A 16463-nucleotide genomic window follows, 5' to 3' on the forward strand; every position below is an offset into this window, starting at 1 on the left:
CCCCCCCCCCCCCCCCCCGCAGCCTGGCAGGGTTGTTTTAAGAATCAGAGTTAAGTATATGATTGCATGTGCAGCTCAGTTCCTGGCAGGTGATTAGTATTAAATCGTGGCTACCATCCTCCAGACTGAAGGGAAAACATGTTTGTGGCCAACGTTGATTTACTCTGCTTTCCGTATGTTACCTCATCTGGTCTTTCCCACATCCCGACGAAGTGGATCCTGTCATCCTGACGAAGAGACTGAGGTTCAGAGAGGCCATTAGTGTTCTTGGCTAGGGAGTGGCTGAGGCTGTTTACGGGTAAAGCAAGATTCCCAGTTCCTGCCCTGGGGATGCTTTCAGGCTTGAAGATGGGAAAAGAGAACCTAAAATAGAAGGCAGTGGTGTGTGTTGGGGGGGCGGTCAGAAGCTTTTGCTGCGTTGGCAATGCCGAGGAAGGTTTGAGAAGGAGGAGGGGAGCAGGGCTGAGCTGGGAGGGGGCATCACAGGGAAGGGTGAACAGGAGGCCTGAGCAAAGGCATGGAAGTGGGACTGAGCCTGGGCTAGTGGACCTGGTGCCAAAACCGCCACCTCCTCCTCCTCCTCCTGGGCTCCTGCCAGCTAGAGTGAAGGGGACCTGGGGGCAGGGCGAGGCAGCACCTGATGGGCTGTCACTTCGCTGTCCCCCAATTTAGGGCCCAGGTGGCTCCAGGAAGCCCCTTGCTGCATTGGCAGTCCCCGAATCTGGCCAGGTCTCCTCTGAGCGTGTGTGTCTGTTGTTGCTCTTCCCCAGAACATGGTGATGAGTTTCCGAGTCTCCGATCTTCAGATGCTCCTGGGTTTTGTTGGCCGGAGTAAGAGCGGACTTAAACACGAACTTGTCACCCGGGCCCTCCAGCTGGTCCAGTTTGACTGTAGCCCCGAGCTATTCAAGAAGATCAAGGAGCTGTACGAGACACGCTACGCCAAGAAGAGCTCAGAGCCTGTCCCCCAGCCCCACCGGCCCCTGGACCCCCTGACCATGCACTCAACCTACGACCGGGCTGGCACAGTGCCCAGGACTCCCCTCTCGGGCCCCAACATTGACTACCCCGTGCTCTACGGGAAGTACTTGAATGGACTTGGACGCTTGCCTGCCAAGACCCTCAAGCCAGAAGTGCGTCTGGTGAAGCTGCCCTTCTTTAACATGCTGGACGAGTTGCTGAAGCCCACAGAGCTGGGTGAGTCTGCCACTGCCCTGGGGGGGAGGGTCCCACCTTCTGCATTCCCCCAGTGCCTGTGGCAGCTACGTCACTGACCCGGAGTGTCTCTCGGGAAGCAGCGAGGGCCAAGGGGTCGTGGGGGGCTTTCCCTCCTAGGAAGCACAGAAGCCCCCTCTGGGTCTTTATATTAGTGACCTGTAGGGTTGTCTCACGAATGAGCGTGAATCACAGCAGCTTAGCACGACAGGCACTTGTGAGGGTGAGAACTTGGGAGTGGCTTAGCTGAGCAGTCCTGACGCATGGGCACTGGTGAGGTCTCCGTCAGGCTGTTGGCTGGGGCCTGTCTCATCTGAAGGCCCGACTAGGGCTGGGGGCCGCCCACTCACAGGGTTGCTGGCAGGTCTCGGTTTCTTGCTGGCTTTTGGCTCGAGACCCTGATTCTTGGCATGTGGGCTCTGGCGACTGTTTAAGCATCCTCACAGTGTGGAATGGTGGTTTGCTGCGTCCGGAACCAGTGATGGGGGTGGTGGGAGGGTTAGTATGCGCACGTGTGTGAGCGTAGGGGCAGCTAGAAGCCACGTCGCTTCTTTGACCTCCGCTTGGAAGTGACCTAACTTTGTGTTCCACGTTCCGTCGGTCAGACAGTCCAACTCTGTACATTATGGGCCGGGACTGTTCCAGCCTGGACCATCAGGAGGCGGGCATCACTGGGGGCCACCGGGGATGCTGGCTTCCATGCTCTAACTCCCTGTGGCAAAAGGGCTGGAAGTTGGATCTGACCTTCCTTCCTTCCTTCCTTCCTCCCACAAAAGGCTTGTTTCCTGGTAGGCAGCCTTGGGAGCAGCCTTGGCCAATGGGTTTAGGCCGATCACCATGGACCAGCAGGTTAGGGAAGGCTGGCTGTGCTCCCAAGAGGTGGGACACCGCCAGGAGTAGAGGAGACAATGCCAGGGCCTTGTGGTTCCTCTCTGCTCATTTCTCTGGCCCCCAGGTTGATGGCGCGCCGTGTGTGAACAGGCCCCTGGCCCCTCACTGGCAGCCGTGATGATGGGGCGGGGTGGGTGTCAGCCTGATCTCGGCCTCCTGTGCTCCCTCCAGCCACAGCTGCTGGTGCCTCCAGGGCTCCAGATAGCGAGTCTAGTGCGACGGGCTTCTTGGCGCCCCTCGGATTTGACTGGGTGCCCGCGTGGGCCTGGAGGCCCCTCTGGTCGTCATTCTCACCTCTTCCGTCTTCTTCCCCTTGAGGGCCTGCTGGGTGGGAGGCCCGTGGAAGCCCACCCTGGGGAAGCAGCAGGGAACAAGCAGAGCCCTCCACCCTTGTAAGGGTTCACTCTGGCATTCCTCGTTTAGGGCCTAGAGGTGCCCTGAGCGCATGTCAGTACTATGGGTCCAGCTGCCCCCCTGCAGCCCCTCATCCACATCTCCCTTTCAACCCCTGCATCTTTACCGAGCCCCTACTGCACACCAGGCTCTGGCCCTGGTTGTGAGTTGGTCTCTGTGTGCCGTGGCAGAGGTCACAGCCCCACTGTGCCCCCACCCGCCATGCCCCCTGCTGTGTGCTTCAATCCCTCCTGCCCTGCTGACCCAGCATCCCGTCTTGCTCAGCCAAGGGGCCCCTCTGTGCACGGAGAGTTCCACGCCAGCCCCGTGCCAGCGAGCCCACTCTGTCCAGCCCTAGCTGCGGGGAAACGGGGGGGATGCAGCTGCCTCTTTTCCTCCTTCCTGTAGCCCTTGAGCTTCGTGAGGTTGGGCAAGGCGGCTGTGGTTCCGGTGAAGCTGGAAGGAGTTGCTGCTGGTCCAGGCCTTGGAGTCCCAAGGCCCCGTATCAACCCGAGTCTCTGCCCTCTCCTGCCTTCCCTCTGGCGGTGTTGGTCACCAGCCCCCGAGTGGGGAGTAAGTTGGCCTAGCAGCACCTGTCGTGGGGTTGACATGGCACCGTTGGAGACCCAAGGCCCTTTCCTCAGTTTCTCCAGGACAGCCCCCACCCCGCCCTGGCTCTGCTCCTCCTGACTACCCTCTGTATGTGTTGGAACCCATTCTCCCCCTACCCCCAGGGGTTCTCCGGCAGGCTCTGGGGGCCTTGGGACTGGCTGGCTCTGAAGGTCAGGCTGATGGTTCAGGTTCCTGAGGACTCAAGGGTGATGTTTGTAATAAGGAGGCTGGGTTTTCACCGGGAAGCAGAAAGTCAGGCATGGCACTGGGCGGGGGACAGAGGTGACTTTGAACTCAAGGGCCAGCATTCTCCCTCTACTGCCTGGACCACGAGCATCCTTCCTGCATGGTCCGCTCCCACTCCTGCCCCGCAGTGCATCACTTTGCCCTGAGCCCCCGGGGACCCCAGTCACCTGATCTCCGGGAGAGTCTGCTCCCCTGTCTACACCAGGAATTACTCTGCTGGCGGCTCAGAACAAAGAGGCCGACCCCGCCCTGCCCTGGCTCCCACCCACTCCCCCGCCCCTATCCTGAATGTACCCCTTCCTTGGGACTCCCATCCTCAGGGACCCTCTGTTGCCTGCTAGGTTCTGAGGGAGCGTCCTCGTCGAGCACAGATCTGGTCCTGAAGCCGTCTGGTCCCCTCTATTCCAGGACCAGCGGTTTTGGCCCCCCGCTCCTCAACCTGGGGGCCTCCCTGGGGTGACTCTTCTACAGCGCTGGCGTTGCCCAAGAGCCACCTCACGGGGCTTGCGCTCAGCCGGCTTCCCCTTCCCCCCGTGCTCCTGACCATGACCTGCTGACCAGAATGAGGTCCAAACACTCTGGTCTGTTTCCCCGGAAGAGCCGCCGGCCAGCTCCAGCTTCGGGATGGAGACCGCGCCGGGTGCAGAGGAGACATAAATCACAGGGAGTGGAATGTTTGGGTTGGGGGAGGGGAGGAGAATAATGGAGCTGGAAGGACCTTAGGAGACAGATGATCTGCTCCAGCGGGGCTGGCACCTAGAAAGGTTGGGAAACTGGCGCAAGGTCACACAGCATGCTGAGGAGGGGGCCCTGGGGCCGCAGCTCAGCCATCTTCCTGACTCTGACCCTTCCCTGAGTCATCAGTGCCCTGCACCCCTGTGGGGAGATACCCATTTTGAAGCACGGGAATGTTCTGGACCTCAGGCCTCCTCTTAGCTCAAAGAGCCTGGCTGTCCGACCCATCCCAGCCAGGAAAGGGGCACTTGCTTCCCAACCCCAGCAGAATCCAAGGGGGGCCAGGGAACACCATCCTGGGCATGCCACTGCAGCTGGGGGCTCACTGGGCATCTGACAGCCACCCAGGGTGTGAGCGGCCAGAGAGTGACGGAGGAGGCCCGGAGCCCCGTCGGTGCGTGGGAGAAAGGAGAGGCCATCCTGAGACTTGAGGGCGGAAGGAAGGAAGCGCGACCTGACGCAGTGCTGCTCTGTGAGGCTCGCCAGTGTCCTGTGGCCAGCGTCTCGGGCTGTGGGGCCGGGCCCTGCCGCCCCGAAGTGAAGGAGCCAACCCACGTCGTGACAACTCCGAAGGGTCTCCTGGTTGTCTCCGTGCCCCAGAGGGTGGCCAGCACCAGTGCTGGCTGGGGACTGCTGGTCCGGCGCCCGCCCCGTTGTGCAGGGCACACACGTGTTCCCCCTCCGGCCTCTGGCTGGTATCACCGAAGCAGCAGGGGAGGTATGGGGTCCTCCGGCTGGCGTGTTTTGCCGGGAAGCTGCACTTGAGGTGAACGAACAGTGCCGGGAGAGCATGCTCTGCTTGGGGAGCGCAGGCTTCCTGGGGGCGGTCAGGGCCGCGAGCTCCTGCTGATGCATTCGTGGGGAGGTGGCAGGCAGGAGGCTTCCTGGAGGAGGCCACGTTCCAGACCTGAGGGGTGAGTAGCCATAAGCCTGACAGAGAGGAAGGAGCAGGGGAGTGTGTCCCAGGCCCGGGCCTGGCAGTGAGCGAGGGCTCGGGAACAGAAGTCCTTGTGACTGGAGCGAGGTGCGGCGTGAGAGGAGAGAGGGAGGGAGAGGCCAGAGAACACAAGATGGGTGGGCCACGGGGAGAGTGGGGGCCGGCTGGACTGTCCCGAGGGCTTCTGGGGTCGTCGAAGATCTGGTAAGCTTTCCCGGGTCTCGTTTCCTGGGGTCCTCTCTGAGGTGGGTGTTAGCTCCTGAGGGACGCAGAGGCAGAGTGGCCTGTGTGCCGTCCAGGGGCCAGGCGGGGCTCACACGCAGGTGCATGCTCCCTCCCTAGGTCCTCAGGTCCATCCCGGGCCCTGGGAGCTTGGGTGGTCACGTGGCATCCCAGGTCCGGCCTCCCAACTGAAGGGGCAGGTGGCCCAACCTACTGGGCCGGCGGGGCTTCCCCCACCGCCCACCTGCCCAGCCGTCTCCCTGGTTTCTTCCCTCCACGTTGTCAGTCTTCCTCCCGGCAGCCAGAGGAAATTTTGAAAATAGCCGTCCGGTTATGTCCTTCCTCTGTTCAAAACCCTCCCATGACCCACTGACTTTTCTGCTTGGTTTCTTCCCTGCCCTCCTCTCCTCTCTCTCCCTTCCCCTCCCCTCACTATTCCTCCAAAACACCAGGCCGTGTTGCCCTGGGGCCTTTGCACATGCTGTACCTTCTGTCTGTCACACTTTCTCAGACACCACATGGCCCTTCCCTCCCGAGGCACCTAACCTGAAGCTCATCTTCTTTTCCTACTTGCCTGCCTTCGCCTTCTCGTCACCACCCTCTCCCCCTCCGTGGCTTTGCCCCCAGCCCTGGCGTGGCTTATTCATTTGTAGGTGTTCTTCTTTAACGTCTGGGCCTGGGATCGGTTCATTCCCTCACTGCATCCACGGTGCGGAGCGGGGCAGGAGGTGCCTAGTCCGGGAGCTGAGAAGCAGCCAGGAAGCTGCCGTGAGAATGACCGAGAGCTAGCATTCTCCAGCTCTCCTTCAGTGTGTGACCCTGTACCATCCCCATGACCTCAGGAGTAGCAAATCAAGAGCCCGCCAGCTGGGTGTGGGCACCCAAGTTCTGCCCCTGTGATTGGAGGAGTTGGGGTGTGAGCCCAGAGCCCCTGACCCAGGGCAGGTGCCTGCTTGCTCCCTGCTGTTGGCAAGGCCCCCTGCACCGCCCACACCATCTCTTAGACCTTGACTTCCCCATTTGGAGAGCCGGGGCCGGAGTCAGAGACCCTATGTGGGTCTGGGGGCATTGGCCTGGAGATCAGGCCTTGATCCTTCTCTGAGGCCCCAGGGTGCAGGAGGCTGCAGACTAGTGGGAGGGAGGCCAGGCCTCTCTGACTGATTGGAGATCCCGGTTTCTTTGCTTTTTATTTAAACTTTTGTAAAATTGTGTGTGTGTTGTAGAAAATAGTATTAGGCCCCTGTTGGAGGTTTGGGCTTGTTCTTGCCACCCTCTTTTTTTTTTGCATGTGTGATCCTCCAGAACGGTGGCTACGTCCTAACTACCGTTTTGCCCTCCCCCTCAGGCCCCCCATATCGTGTTCTCTGCTGCTGGTGGTTTGCACGGTGGCCGGGCAGCCGGGGTAGAGACGGTCGTGCTGGGCTCCTCTGTTAGTGTCTTGATTGAACCAGAGGCTGGTTCCCAGTCCTCCCAGAAGACCTGAGAGCAGGGGGTTCCCTCCCTTCAGTCCCTGGGGGGCTCCGAGGCCTGGGGTGGGTACCTCGTCCTAGCCCACGCGGGGCCCCCATGGCTTTGTGGCAGCCTATGTGACACGGCAGAGGTACTTTGGGGTTGGTTCAGTGTTCATGACGAGCCAAAGACACTGGGCAATTGTGTTGATTCTTAGGAGGTGAAAGTTCTAGAGAAAAATGAAGCGGGCAAGGAGACACAGGCAGTACCAGGATTGCAGGGGGCTATGGGGGGCTTGCAGTTTTTAAATAAAAGCGCTCAGGCCAGTCTGTCATTCTGCTGGAGTTTGGGCAGACTTCAGAGACATCAGGGCCATCTAAGTAGCTGGGGGAGGAATGTTCTCGAAGAGGGGATGTCGAGTGCAAAGGCCCCAAGGCAGGATGTTCTTGGCACTTGGGGAACACAAGGAGGTGGCCTGGGTGGCTGCTGTGGAATCAGGGCCACTTGGGGTGGGGACAGCATCCCTCAAGTGGCAGGTGGTGAACTTGGGGGAGCTGGGGGGCCATCGAGGGGTCAGTGTACTGATCGGAGGGGTAGGGGTGGTGGGAGAGGGACCTTGCTAGTGTGTTTTGAAATTGGAGCCAACTGGGAATTGATGCTGGGGGGACAGGGGGTGCCGAGAGTCGTGGATGCTGCCCACGGCCCAACCCTGAACAGCCGAGAGGGTGGAGCTGCCGTTGGCAGTGGACGATGGAGGCCTGGATTTGGGGGACCCCCACCCCCCTCCTACCATGTAGGGTATGCTGTGTCCCGGCCGAGGGGGCGGCTCACCTCCCACTGGCCACTTGGCTTCCTGAGGGAAGTCAGCCACCCGGGGCCCATGGCACAGCAGAAAATGCGAACGCTGTCCCCACGGTGGTGTCATCTAGAAGGGGGAGCCCTGGAAGGGACCCCAGACTCTTGGCCTCCCATGATGGCGCTCACCTGCCTGCCTTGTTTCTGGGGATGGAGCTCCCTGGCCAGCAGGTGGGATTGGCTTCCCGCTCAGCCGCCGCAGCCCAGCTTGGGTATGGTGAGCGCCCCCCGCCCCGCCCCGTCGGAAATAATTGCCCTTTGGCTCTTAGGGCAGGTCTGGGCATGTCTACAGGTGGCCTGAGGGCCCCCTCACCCCCCCAATTAGACGGCCCTCCTCAAGGGCCCCAACCAGGACCGCGCAGGGATTCGCCAGGCCCTCGGCAAACAAGCGTGAATTGGTGGCGGCAGCTTGGTGGTTACAGCAGCTGCCTCTTGCTGAGCTCCAGCCTCACGCCCAGCTCTGCGCCCCGAGAACTGGGTCCTGGGGATGGAAGGCACCCAGCCTGGGGTGGGGGTAGGGATGTGTGCCCTGGGCAGAGCTGGGTTATGAACCTGGTGGTCTGGCTTCTGAGTCTCGGCTGGTTTCAAATCCGAATTGTGTTTGCTTTTTACTTTTATTTTTTTTTAAAGATTTTTATTTATTTGAAAGAGAGAGCGTGAGCGAGAGAGATAGCATGAGCAGGGGGAGGGGGAGAAGCAGACTCCGCTGCTGAGCAGGGAGCCCGATACGGGGCTCGATCCCAGGACCCTGAGATCATGACCTGAGCCGAAGGCAGACACTCAATGACTGAGCCACCCAGGCGCCCCTGTGTTTGCTTTTTAGATAGGTTACCTGCTGTTGTGGTTTGGAATTCAGAAGGTTCTGGAGCAGCGGTTGGCCGACTAGGGCCAGGGGCCAATTTCACTGGCAGCCTTTTTTCCTAAACCAAGCTGTATTGACACAGCAACGCCCCATTTGTCTGTTTATTGTCCCTGGTGGCTTTCATGGTACAAGGCAGAGTGGGGACGTTGAGGCAGAGACCACGTGTCTTACTAAAACCAAAAGTATTTACGCTCCAGCCCTTCATAGGAACAGCATGCACACCACTGTTGGAAGGGTTGGCAGTACAAAGAAAGCTGGCTTCTAGCCTCTCCCGGTCGCTCCGAGGCAGTGACTGTGGCCGATTCTCAGGGGGCTCCCAACCCAGAGATGTCTCTTGTGCAGATGAGCAGACCTGCACTTACGCAGACCCTTCCCCCTGTCGGTGACACGAGTCCGGGTGTGACGCACACCCACCCACACCAGCTGCTTTCACCTGACAAGAACATCTCGGAGGTTACTCCTTATCGTCCTTATCGGAGTGTGAAGAGCTTCTGGATCCTTCGTTATCTGTGTCGGGGTTGCGTGGTATTCCTCTGTAAGCTGCTCCGGAGCGCATCTTCACCAGACCAGGTCGGTGGGCATAGATTTAGGTCATCCGCCATCGATGGAAACCATTCTGAGTGATGGCTGTCTGCGGGCCTCGGTCATCCTGTGTGTGTGAGCACGTCTGCGGTTGTGGCTCCTAGAACAGGGGGCCGCTGGGTCTACGTTGTGTGTGGGTGATTTTGGCAGATTGTGCAGGACGGCCTGCCCTCCCCAGAGGCTTTCGCTCCTGCCAGCCACGTCGCATCCAGTCTTCTGATCGGGTGGCTTTTCAGTGTGGTTGGTTGGTTTTGTTTTTTTAAGATTTTATTTATTTATTTGACAGAGAGACAGCGAGAGCAGGAACACAAGCAGGGGGAGTGGGAGAGGGAGCAGCAGGCTTCCTGTGGAGCAGGGAGCCCGGTGCCGGGCTCGATCCCAGGACTCCGGGATCATGACCTGAGCCGAAGGCAGACGCTTAACTGACTGAGCCACCCAGGCGCCCCTGTGTAGAGGTTTTAAACCAATCTTGCATTCCTCAGCTAAATCCCAAGGGCCCGGATATTTGCTGATGTTTTCTAAAGGGTTTTTGTGTCTGTGTTCATGGGGGATGTTTATATGTAATTTTCTTTTCTTGATGTGTTTTTGTCAGGTTTTGGTATCAGGGTCGTGTCAGCCTTGTAAAGTGAGTTACTTGTTCTCTTTTTTATTTTCTGGAAGTTCATAAATGTTTATACAGTTTCTTAAATATTAGGTAGAACTCACCAGTTGGATCTGCAGTTTTCTTTGTGGAAAAGTTTTTAATTATGAATTCAGCTTTTTTTTTTTTTTTTTAAAGATTTTATTTATTTGAGAGAGAGAGAATGAGAGAGAGCAAGCACATGAGAGGGGGGAGGGTCAGAGGGAGAAGCAGACTCCCCGCTGAGCAGGGAGCCCGATGCGGGACTCGATCCAGGGACTCCAGGATCATGACCTGAGCCGAAGGCAGTCGCTTAACCAACTGAGCCACCCAGGTGCCCGAATTCAGCTTCTTTAACTGATAAAGGGCTTCTCAAATTTCTTATATTTTTTGGTGCTAGTTTTGGTAATTTGCAACTTCGGAAGAATTTGTCTATTTCATTTAAATTGTCAGATTTATTGTCATAAAGTTGTTGGTTTCATTCCTGTATTAAACCAAAAGGGTATAGATGTGTACTACGGTCTGTTTTTCGTTTCTGACAGTGGGTGTGCTTATGATCTTTTTTTATTGTTTGTTCTGGTTAGCTTATCAAAGAAGACTGGCTTGATTATTATTTCTGTTGCTGACTTTCTATTTTTATTTTTAATTTTCTTCTAACTTCAGCTTTAATTTGCTCTTTTTTCTAGTTTCTTGAGGAAATGCAAGGCCTTCATTTGAAACCTTTTTCTGTTTTTTTTTTTTTTTTTTTTTTAGATTTTATTTATTTGAGAGAGAGAGAGAGACAGCAAGAGAGGGAACACAAGCAGGGGGAGTGGGAGAGCGAGAAGCAGGCTTCCAGCAGAGCAGGGAGCCTGATGCGGGGCTCGATCCCAGGACTCTGGGATCATGACCTGAGCCGAAGGCAGACACTTACCAACTGAGCCACCCAGGCGCCCCGTTTTCTGTCTTTTTTAATAGAATCATTTTAAAGCTCTGATTTTGTTTCCAAACGACTATGTTAGCTGCTTCCCCCAAGTTTTGGCACAGTGTATATTCTCATTTAGTTCAGGGACTTTCTGATCACCCCTGGGGTTCCCGATGCAGTTATAATTGAGAGTGAAGAGCCAGCTTGTCACCACCATGGTTTCCGTCCCCTGGCAGACATTCCTCCACTTCTGCACCCAGATGGGCACGTTGGGATGGTTAGTGTGGTGCCCTGCTGCCCTCCTTGTGTCTCCTGCTGTGAGCTGGGCTGCTCCGTGACTCTTGTTTTGTGCACTTGGAGGTTCAGGGCAGTTTCACTTGCCTACCTCCTTTGCTGGCCATGAATGCCCGAGGCAGGACCTCTGTCCAACTTGTCCCTGTCCCCTCCAGCAGTGCCTTGCAGGGGCTTTGCTGAGCACCACACAGACAGGCACACGCTTGCCAGGTGCCTAGAACAGTTGTGTGAGGTGGGGACAGAGTTGTTGGCATCTTACAGGCTCCAGGGGAAGCAGCTGGCCCAAGGGTGTGCAGTCTGTCCCACTGCATCCTGCCAGCCCGCCAGGCTCCTCTCCGTGAGCTGAGCGCGTCTTTTTTTTTTTTAAGATTTTATTTATTTGAGAGAGAGAGAAACAGCGTGAGAGGGGAGAGGGTCAGAGGGAGAAGCAGGCTCCCCGCTAAGCCGGAAGCCCGATGTGGGACTCGATCCCAGGACTCCGGGATCATGACCCGAGCCGAAGGCAGACGCTTAACCAACTGAGCCACCCAGGTGCCCAGGCTGAGCGCTTCTGTTTTCCTTAGAGACCCTTGAACCCCAGAGGGCTAAGAAATTTGCTGCTTCCCAAGAGGCCCTTCCGGGGTTAGGGGTGTTCCCTGAATCATAGGCTGTGGTGTGGCACCAGGAAGGGCTGGGCTTCCCCTGCACCCTCGTCCCCAGCGGCCCTGCTTCCATCCCACAGGCCTGGCTGCCTGGGTGAGGCTCAGCCTCCTGTTCACTGCTTCCGGGTCTGAGGAGGGTCCAGCCCCTGGAAATGGGTGTGGCTGGCTCCCTCACTGGGGACCAGACATCACCCTGACCCTGAGTTTGTCTTTAGTTCCACAGAATAACGAGAAGCTTCAGGAGAGCCCATGCATCTTTGCGTTGACGCCAAGGCAAGTGGAGCTGATCCGGAACTCCAGGTGCGCTGTGCCCCGCACCCCTGCTGGCCTCCGCGGCAGGCGGTGGGCCGGCATGGTCTGGGGCCGTCTAGAGGGCTGGGCTAGGGGCGCCTTCTGCAGACCCGATGTGGGCCCTGCGCTCCGCGGTGGGGGGAGGGGAAGCCCTGCCCCCGCCCTGTGCTCGGCACCTGCCGTGTGTACTGGGCAGTGCGCCCCGTCTGCATGCTCTCGCTGCCTCTGATCCGCAGCCCCCGCTTTAACAGAGCTCCCCTTGGCACTGTTGGCATGGGGGCTGAGCAGCATCCCTGGCCCCACCCACTTGATGGCAGGACTCCTCTAGTTGTGATGGCTGTAGCTGTCCCCAGACACTGCCTGGGGTCCTGCCGGGGCAGGATCTCCCTGATGAAGACCCCGAGCCGTAACAGCTGAGGGTCAGAGGCATTCCCGGTGTCCGCTGCCCGAGGCCCTTCTGTCTGGAGCAGCCGTTTGTTGCCCACTTGGCACATGCTGGGTCTCTGCCTACCGACCTATTACATATATCCGCGTGGACACTCCCCTCCGGTTGTACAGAGGGGGAGGTCATCTGCCCAAGTCACCAGTGAGTAAACAGGAGAGAACGTTTCAGTCAGCACCCAGAGACCTTCGGTTGCCAAGGGAGGTAGCAGGTGAACCTGTCTGGCTAGCGCAGGCGAAGTGATCAGCGTGCAGCGTGCCGTGCCGGGTGCTCTCCTGCCTCACTGACCCCCCTTCTCCCCTCTGCTTCCTCGGCATGTGCAGAGAGCTGCAGCCCGGGATCAAGGCCGTGCAGGTCGTCCTCAGGTGAGCCTGGGCCTGCCCGCATCCCCCAGTGCCCGTAGCCCTGCCCTGTCCACCCCAGGTGCATCCCAGTCGGGCCTCTCTCCCTCCTGACGGCTTCTCTGGTTCTCCCCGGTTCAGAGGTGGAGGCCTGCTCCTCCTCTCTTCCTGCTGTCCATCCTTGCCTGTGGACACATCACCGCCCAGCCTTGCTCAGACCAGATCTGGGGCCCCGAGAGCCCCTCGTACGGTCCAGAACGGCGATGCATCTGTTGGGCAGAAATGGCCCTTGTGGCCTCCACGCCGGCCGTGCACCCATCCCCCTCTCAGGGCCACCCCTCTGGCCAGAGCCCCTGCTGGCCTCACGGTCCACGTTGTTATTGCAGAATTTGCTACTCAGACACCAGCGGCCCTCAGGAGGACCAGTACCCACCCAACATTGCCGTGAAGGTCAACCACAGCTACTGCTCGGTCCCGGTGAGTGCCCCCCCTGTGGCCCCCCCCCCCACCGCAGCCTTGGGCCACTGTGGGGGTGGGGCAGAGAGGGCACCATGGAACCTCTTTCCGAGGTGTGAGCCCCCGCGTCTGCTTCCAGGGTTACTACCCCTCCAATAAGCCTGGAGTGGAACCCAAGAGGCCCTGCCGCCCCATCAACCTCACCCACCTCATGTACCTGTCCTCGGCCACCAACCGCATCACCGTGACCTGGGGGAACTACGGCAAGGTGAGTGGGGCGGGGCTGCCTCCTGCCTGCACCACCCCCCCCCCGCCGCCCCTCCTCGGCCTCACCACCCCTCCCCCACCTCTGTCCCCAGAGTTACTCCGTGGCCTTGTACTTGGTGCGGCAACTGACCTCTTCAGAACTGCTGCAGAGGTTGAAAACCATTGGGGTCAAGCATCCAGAGCTGTGCAAGGCGCTGGGTGAGCTGGTGGGCCCATGTGTCACCCCGGGGGATGTGGAAGGAGGGGGAGCAGAACAGCCAGCACAGAAGCCCTGAGGCAGGGACGCGGGAGGCAGGCCCTCCAGCCCAGGGAGCCTGGGTGGTGAGAGCCAGGGGCAGGTCTGGCATGTGGGCAGGGCGAGCACATGGGGGTCATCCCCACAGCAGCGAGGTGGGAGAGATCCTGGGGGATGGGGGCTGGAGGCCGTTGCTTCTGACTGCTGGGCAGGGACCAGGGACACGGGGGCAGGAGCAGACCCAATTCACAGCCGGAGGTACTGGGGAGTGATGGAATCCAACCTGAGACCAGACCAGCTGTGTTGGGGGTGGTGGGGGGCACGTAGTAAGCGCTGAAAGTGAACCACTGCCAAGACGGTCCTGTGTTTTGGCTCGTGTCTGTGCATGCGCTGGCTGTGCGGCCCTAGGCAAGTCACTGGCCCTCTCTGGTCACTGCACCTTCTCACCAGATCCTCACAGTAGTCCTGGGCCGAGGGACTTGGCGATGTCCCCATCTGACCACTGGGGACCCTGAGGCGCAGAGTGGCAGGGCTCCCGCCTGTGCACCCCACCGCCTCCCTCTTTCCCTCAAAGAGCCCTTTCTTCAAAACCAGCCCCCCACCTGCCCATCTCCCTGTGGGGACAATGACCGACTTGACCAGAGGGGGCAGGCATTGGCGTGGGGGCCAGGTAGGATTCATCCAGGCCGAGGCCCACAGGGTGGGGGCAGGGCACCCAGAGGTCTGGCGGAAGTCTGGGAGAGGCGGGGGTCCGCAGGGCTAAAGGGAGTGGTGTGTGTGGGACCGCTCGGGCCCCTGCTTGGCGCCGACGGTTCAGTTTCCTCTCGGAAGCCACCCGCAGGCTGGGTCACCGGCTGCTGGGTTTTTAGTTGCTGCGGGAAGTCCTGTGTTTGTCTCACTTGTAGTCTTCTTGCTGCACCCAACCTTCTCTCTGTCGGGTGGGGAGACGGGGGCCTCACTTCAAAACCAGATGCACCTGAGTCCATCACTGGCGTTTGGCCAGAGAGGCAGGCCTGAGGTGGGGATTCACGTGAAGGTGTGAACAGCTGATGCGGCCTTCGGGACATTGGGGAGAGGGGTGGGCCTAGGCCCCCTCAACCCTGTGTGGGAGGGAAGAGGAAGCTTCTGGAGGAGGGGCTGCAGGGGTTACATGGAGGAAGGAGGGGCAGCTCCAGGCTCCGTTTGTCCTGAGCCCTCCGGGGGTCTGTCAGCCAGTTTCCCCATTCCCACCGAGAGCAGAACAAATGCAGAACGAAAGGGTCCGGAGGGAGGGAGACCGCACTCCTCCTTGTGGGCCTGCCTCAGGGTTTGCTCGTGCGCATTTCCTTCCAGTCTCTCTCCTGCCGTGTTCACCGGCAAGAAGGGGGCCTTGTGTGTTGTTGCGGGCATTTTCCACGAGACCTTTGGCTTCAGGTCACCCGAGAGGCCGTGCTCGTGGGCTCACTCCTGCTCCTGCCAGGGTTGGGGGTGTCCGGGAAAGGGGCCGCCAGGACCATCCTGGAGCGGCCCATCTTCCTTCTCGCTGAGCCCTCCGGGATGGTTGGTGTGGGACACACAGTCCCAGCGAACAGCCCCGTCTGCGGCTGTCGGTTGCCTCCATCTTTCTTCCAAAAGAGGCCCATGGGCTGTGAAAACGGGCAGCAGAGGGGGCTTGTCGGGTCGGCTTGCCCCATCGGCATGCCAGGTTGTCCAAAATTACCGGCCGCTGCCCAGGACACTTTCACAGGTGATCCTCGTGGCCCTGGGCCCTGGAGCTAAAATGTACATCTCGACATCCTGGGAGGTGGATGTTGGGGTGCTCCGTGTGTGGACCGTCTTCCTCCTGAGATGGAGGGGTTGAGGGTGCTTGCCGCTGCCTTCCCCGGCGTCCGCGGGTGCTGGAAAAGCCTGCGTCTTGGCTCCGACCCTGCAGACGCCTCTGTCCCTTCTGCTAACGACGGCTGCCCCCTTCTCCGCAGTCAAAGAGAAGCTGCGTCTGGACCCCGACAGCGAGATCGCCACCACCGGCGTGCGGGTCTCCCTCATCTGCCCGGTGAGTCGGGCTGTGCGCGTCCTCTGCTCCCCACCTGCCCGCAGCGTGGGGCCGCCCGGGGGGGAGGGGGCCACTCACGCCACCCGCTCCCTCCCCGCAGCTGGTGAAGATGCGGCTGTCGGTGCCCTGCCGGGCGGAGACCTGCGCCCACCTGCAGTGCTTCGACGCTGTCTTCTACCTCCAGATGAACGAGAAGAAGCCCACCTGGATGTGCCCCGTGTGCGACAAGCCGGCCCCCTACGACCAGCTCATCATTGACGGGTGAGGCTCCGGGCGGCGCTGGGCAGCCCCCGTCCCCCCCTGCGCCCACCCTGCGGCAGGAGGGGCCGCGCCGCGCCACTCCGGAGGCCCCTGGGTCTCCTGACTCGGGTCTGCGGGTGGCTCAGAAGCCCTGGCCGCAGGGAAGGCAGATGTCCTCCTCGTGGGGCTCCGGGGCCTTCGTGCGCCGGCGGGGGCTGCCAGCTTAGGCTCTCTGGGCCCAGGAGGTCGGTTGCTGCTTGTGACCCCGCGGACCTGGGGTCTGCTTTGCCCCACGTGAAGCAGGGACCCCAAGAGCTCGGTGCCGGGGCCGCCGCGGGAGCCGGAGAGCTGCTGCGCACCCAGCATTCAGCACCGCTGCTGGTACACCCTCTGTACGGAGAGGTGGAGAGCACAGTCTCCCCGGCTCTGGTCTCGGCTCTCGGGTGCCCCTCTGCCCAGGCGGCGTCAGCCCTCCCCAGGCCACGGGGGGATGAGGGGAAGAGGCCGTTCTCCCCAAAAGGGAGACTTTGCTCAGGTCTTAGGTTTCCAGAAAGTGAGCCCAGCACCTGACCAAGCAACTCCGGCCAGGCGCCAGCCACACCCATGTCCTGTCCCCGGAGCTGGGGGAGGGGCGGGGGGGCAGAGGCTTTGGTTAGGGGAGTTGCGGCTGCCAGGCTGGGTCTGTGTCTACCCTCTGCGCCT

General features: G+C 59.9%; 1 protein-coding gene across 2 annotated transcripts in view; it reads left to right on the forward strand.

Annotated features, from left to right (window-relative positions):
• PIAS4 (protein inhibitor of activated STAT 4) overlaps nucleotides 1-15813 on the forward strand; it is a 20516-nt gene extending 4703 nt beyond the window's left edge. The window contains exons 2-9 of one of the 2 annotated variants that reach the window (XM_081799155.1): nucleotides 771-1197; nucleotides 11673-11734; nucleotides 12518-12555; nucleotides 12918-13008; nucleotides 13127-13255; nucleotides 13347-13452; nucleotides 15448-15521; nucleotides 15622-15813. In XM_081799155.1, coding sequence (XP_081655281.1) covers nucleotides 771-1197; nucleotides 11673-11734; nucleotides 12518-12555; nucleotides 12918-13008; nucleotides 13127-13255; nucleotides 13347-13452; nucleotides 15448-15521; nucleotides 15622-15786 — 1092 coding nt within the window. In that variant the 3' untranslated portion in view covers nucleotides 15787-15813. Of the gene's footprint in view, nucleotides 1-770; nucleotides 1198-11672; nucleotides 11758-12513; nucleotides 12556-12917; nucleotides 13009-13126; nucleotides 13256-13346; nucleotides 13453-15447; nucleotides 15522-15621 lie in introns of both variants that reach the window. The other variant, XM_081799097.1, reaches the window with a different exon arrangement.
• Nucleotides 15814-16463: the final 650 nt, after the last annotated feature.

This window comes from Leptonychotes weddellii, chromosome 1 (assembly GCF_054177405.1).
Source record: "Leptonychotes weddellii isolate Sample4059 chromosome 1, ASM5417740v2, whole genome shotgun sequence".
In the NCBI taxonomy this organism is placed as follows: domain Eukaryota; kingdom Metazoa; phylum Chordata; class Mammalia; order Carnivora; family Phocidae; genus Leptonychotes; species Leptonychotes weddellii.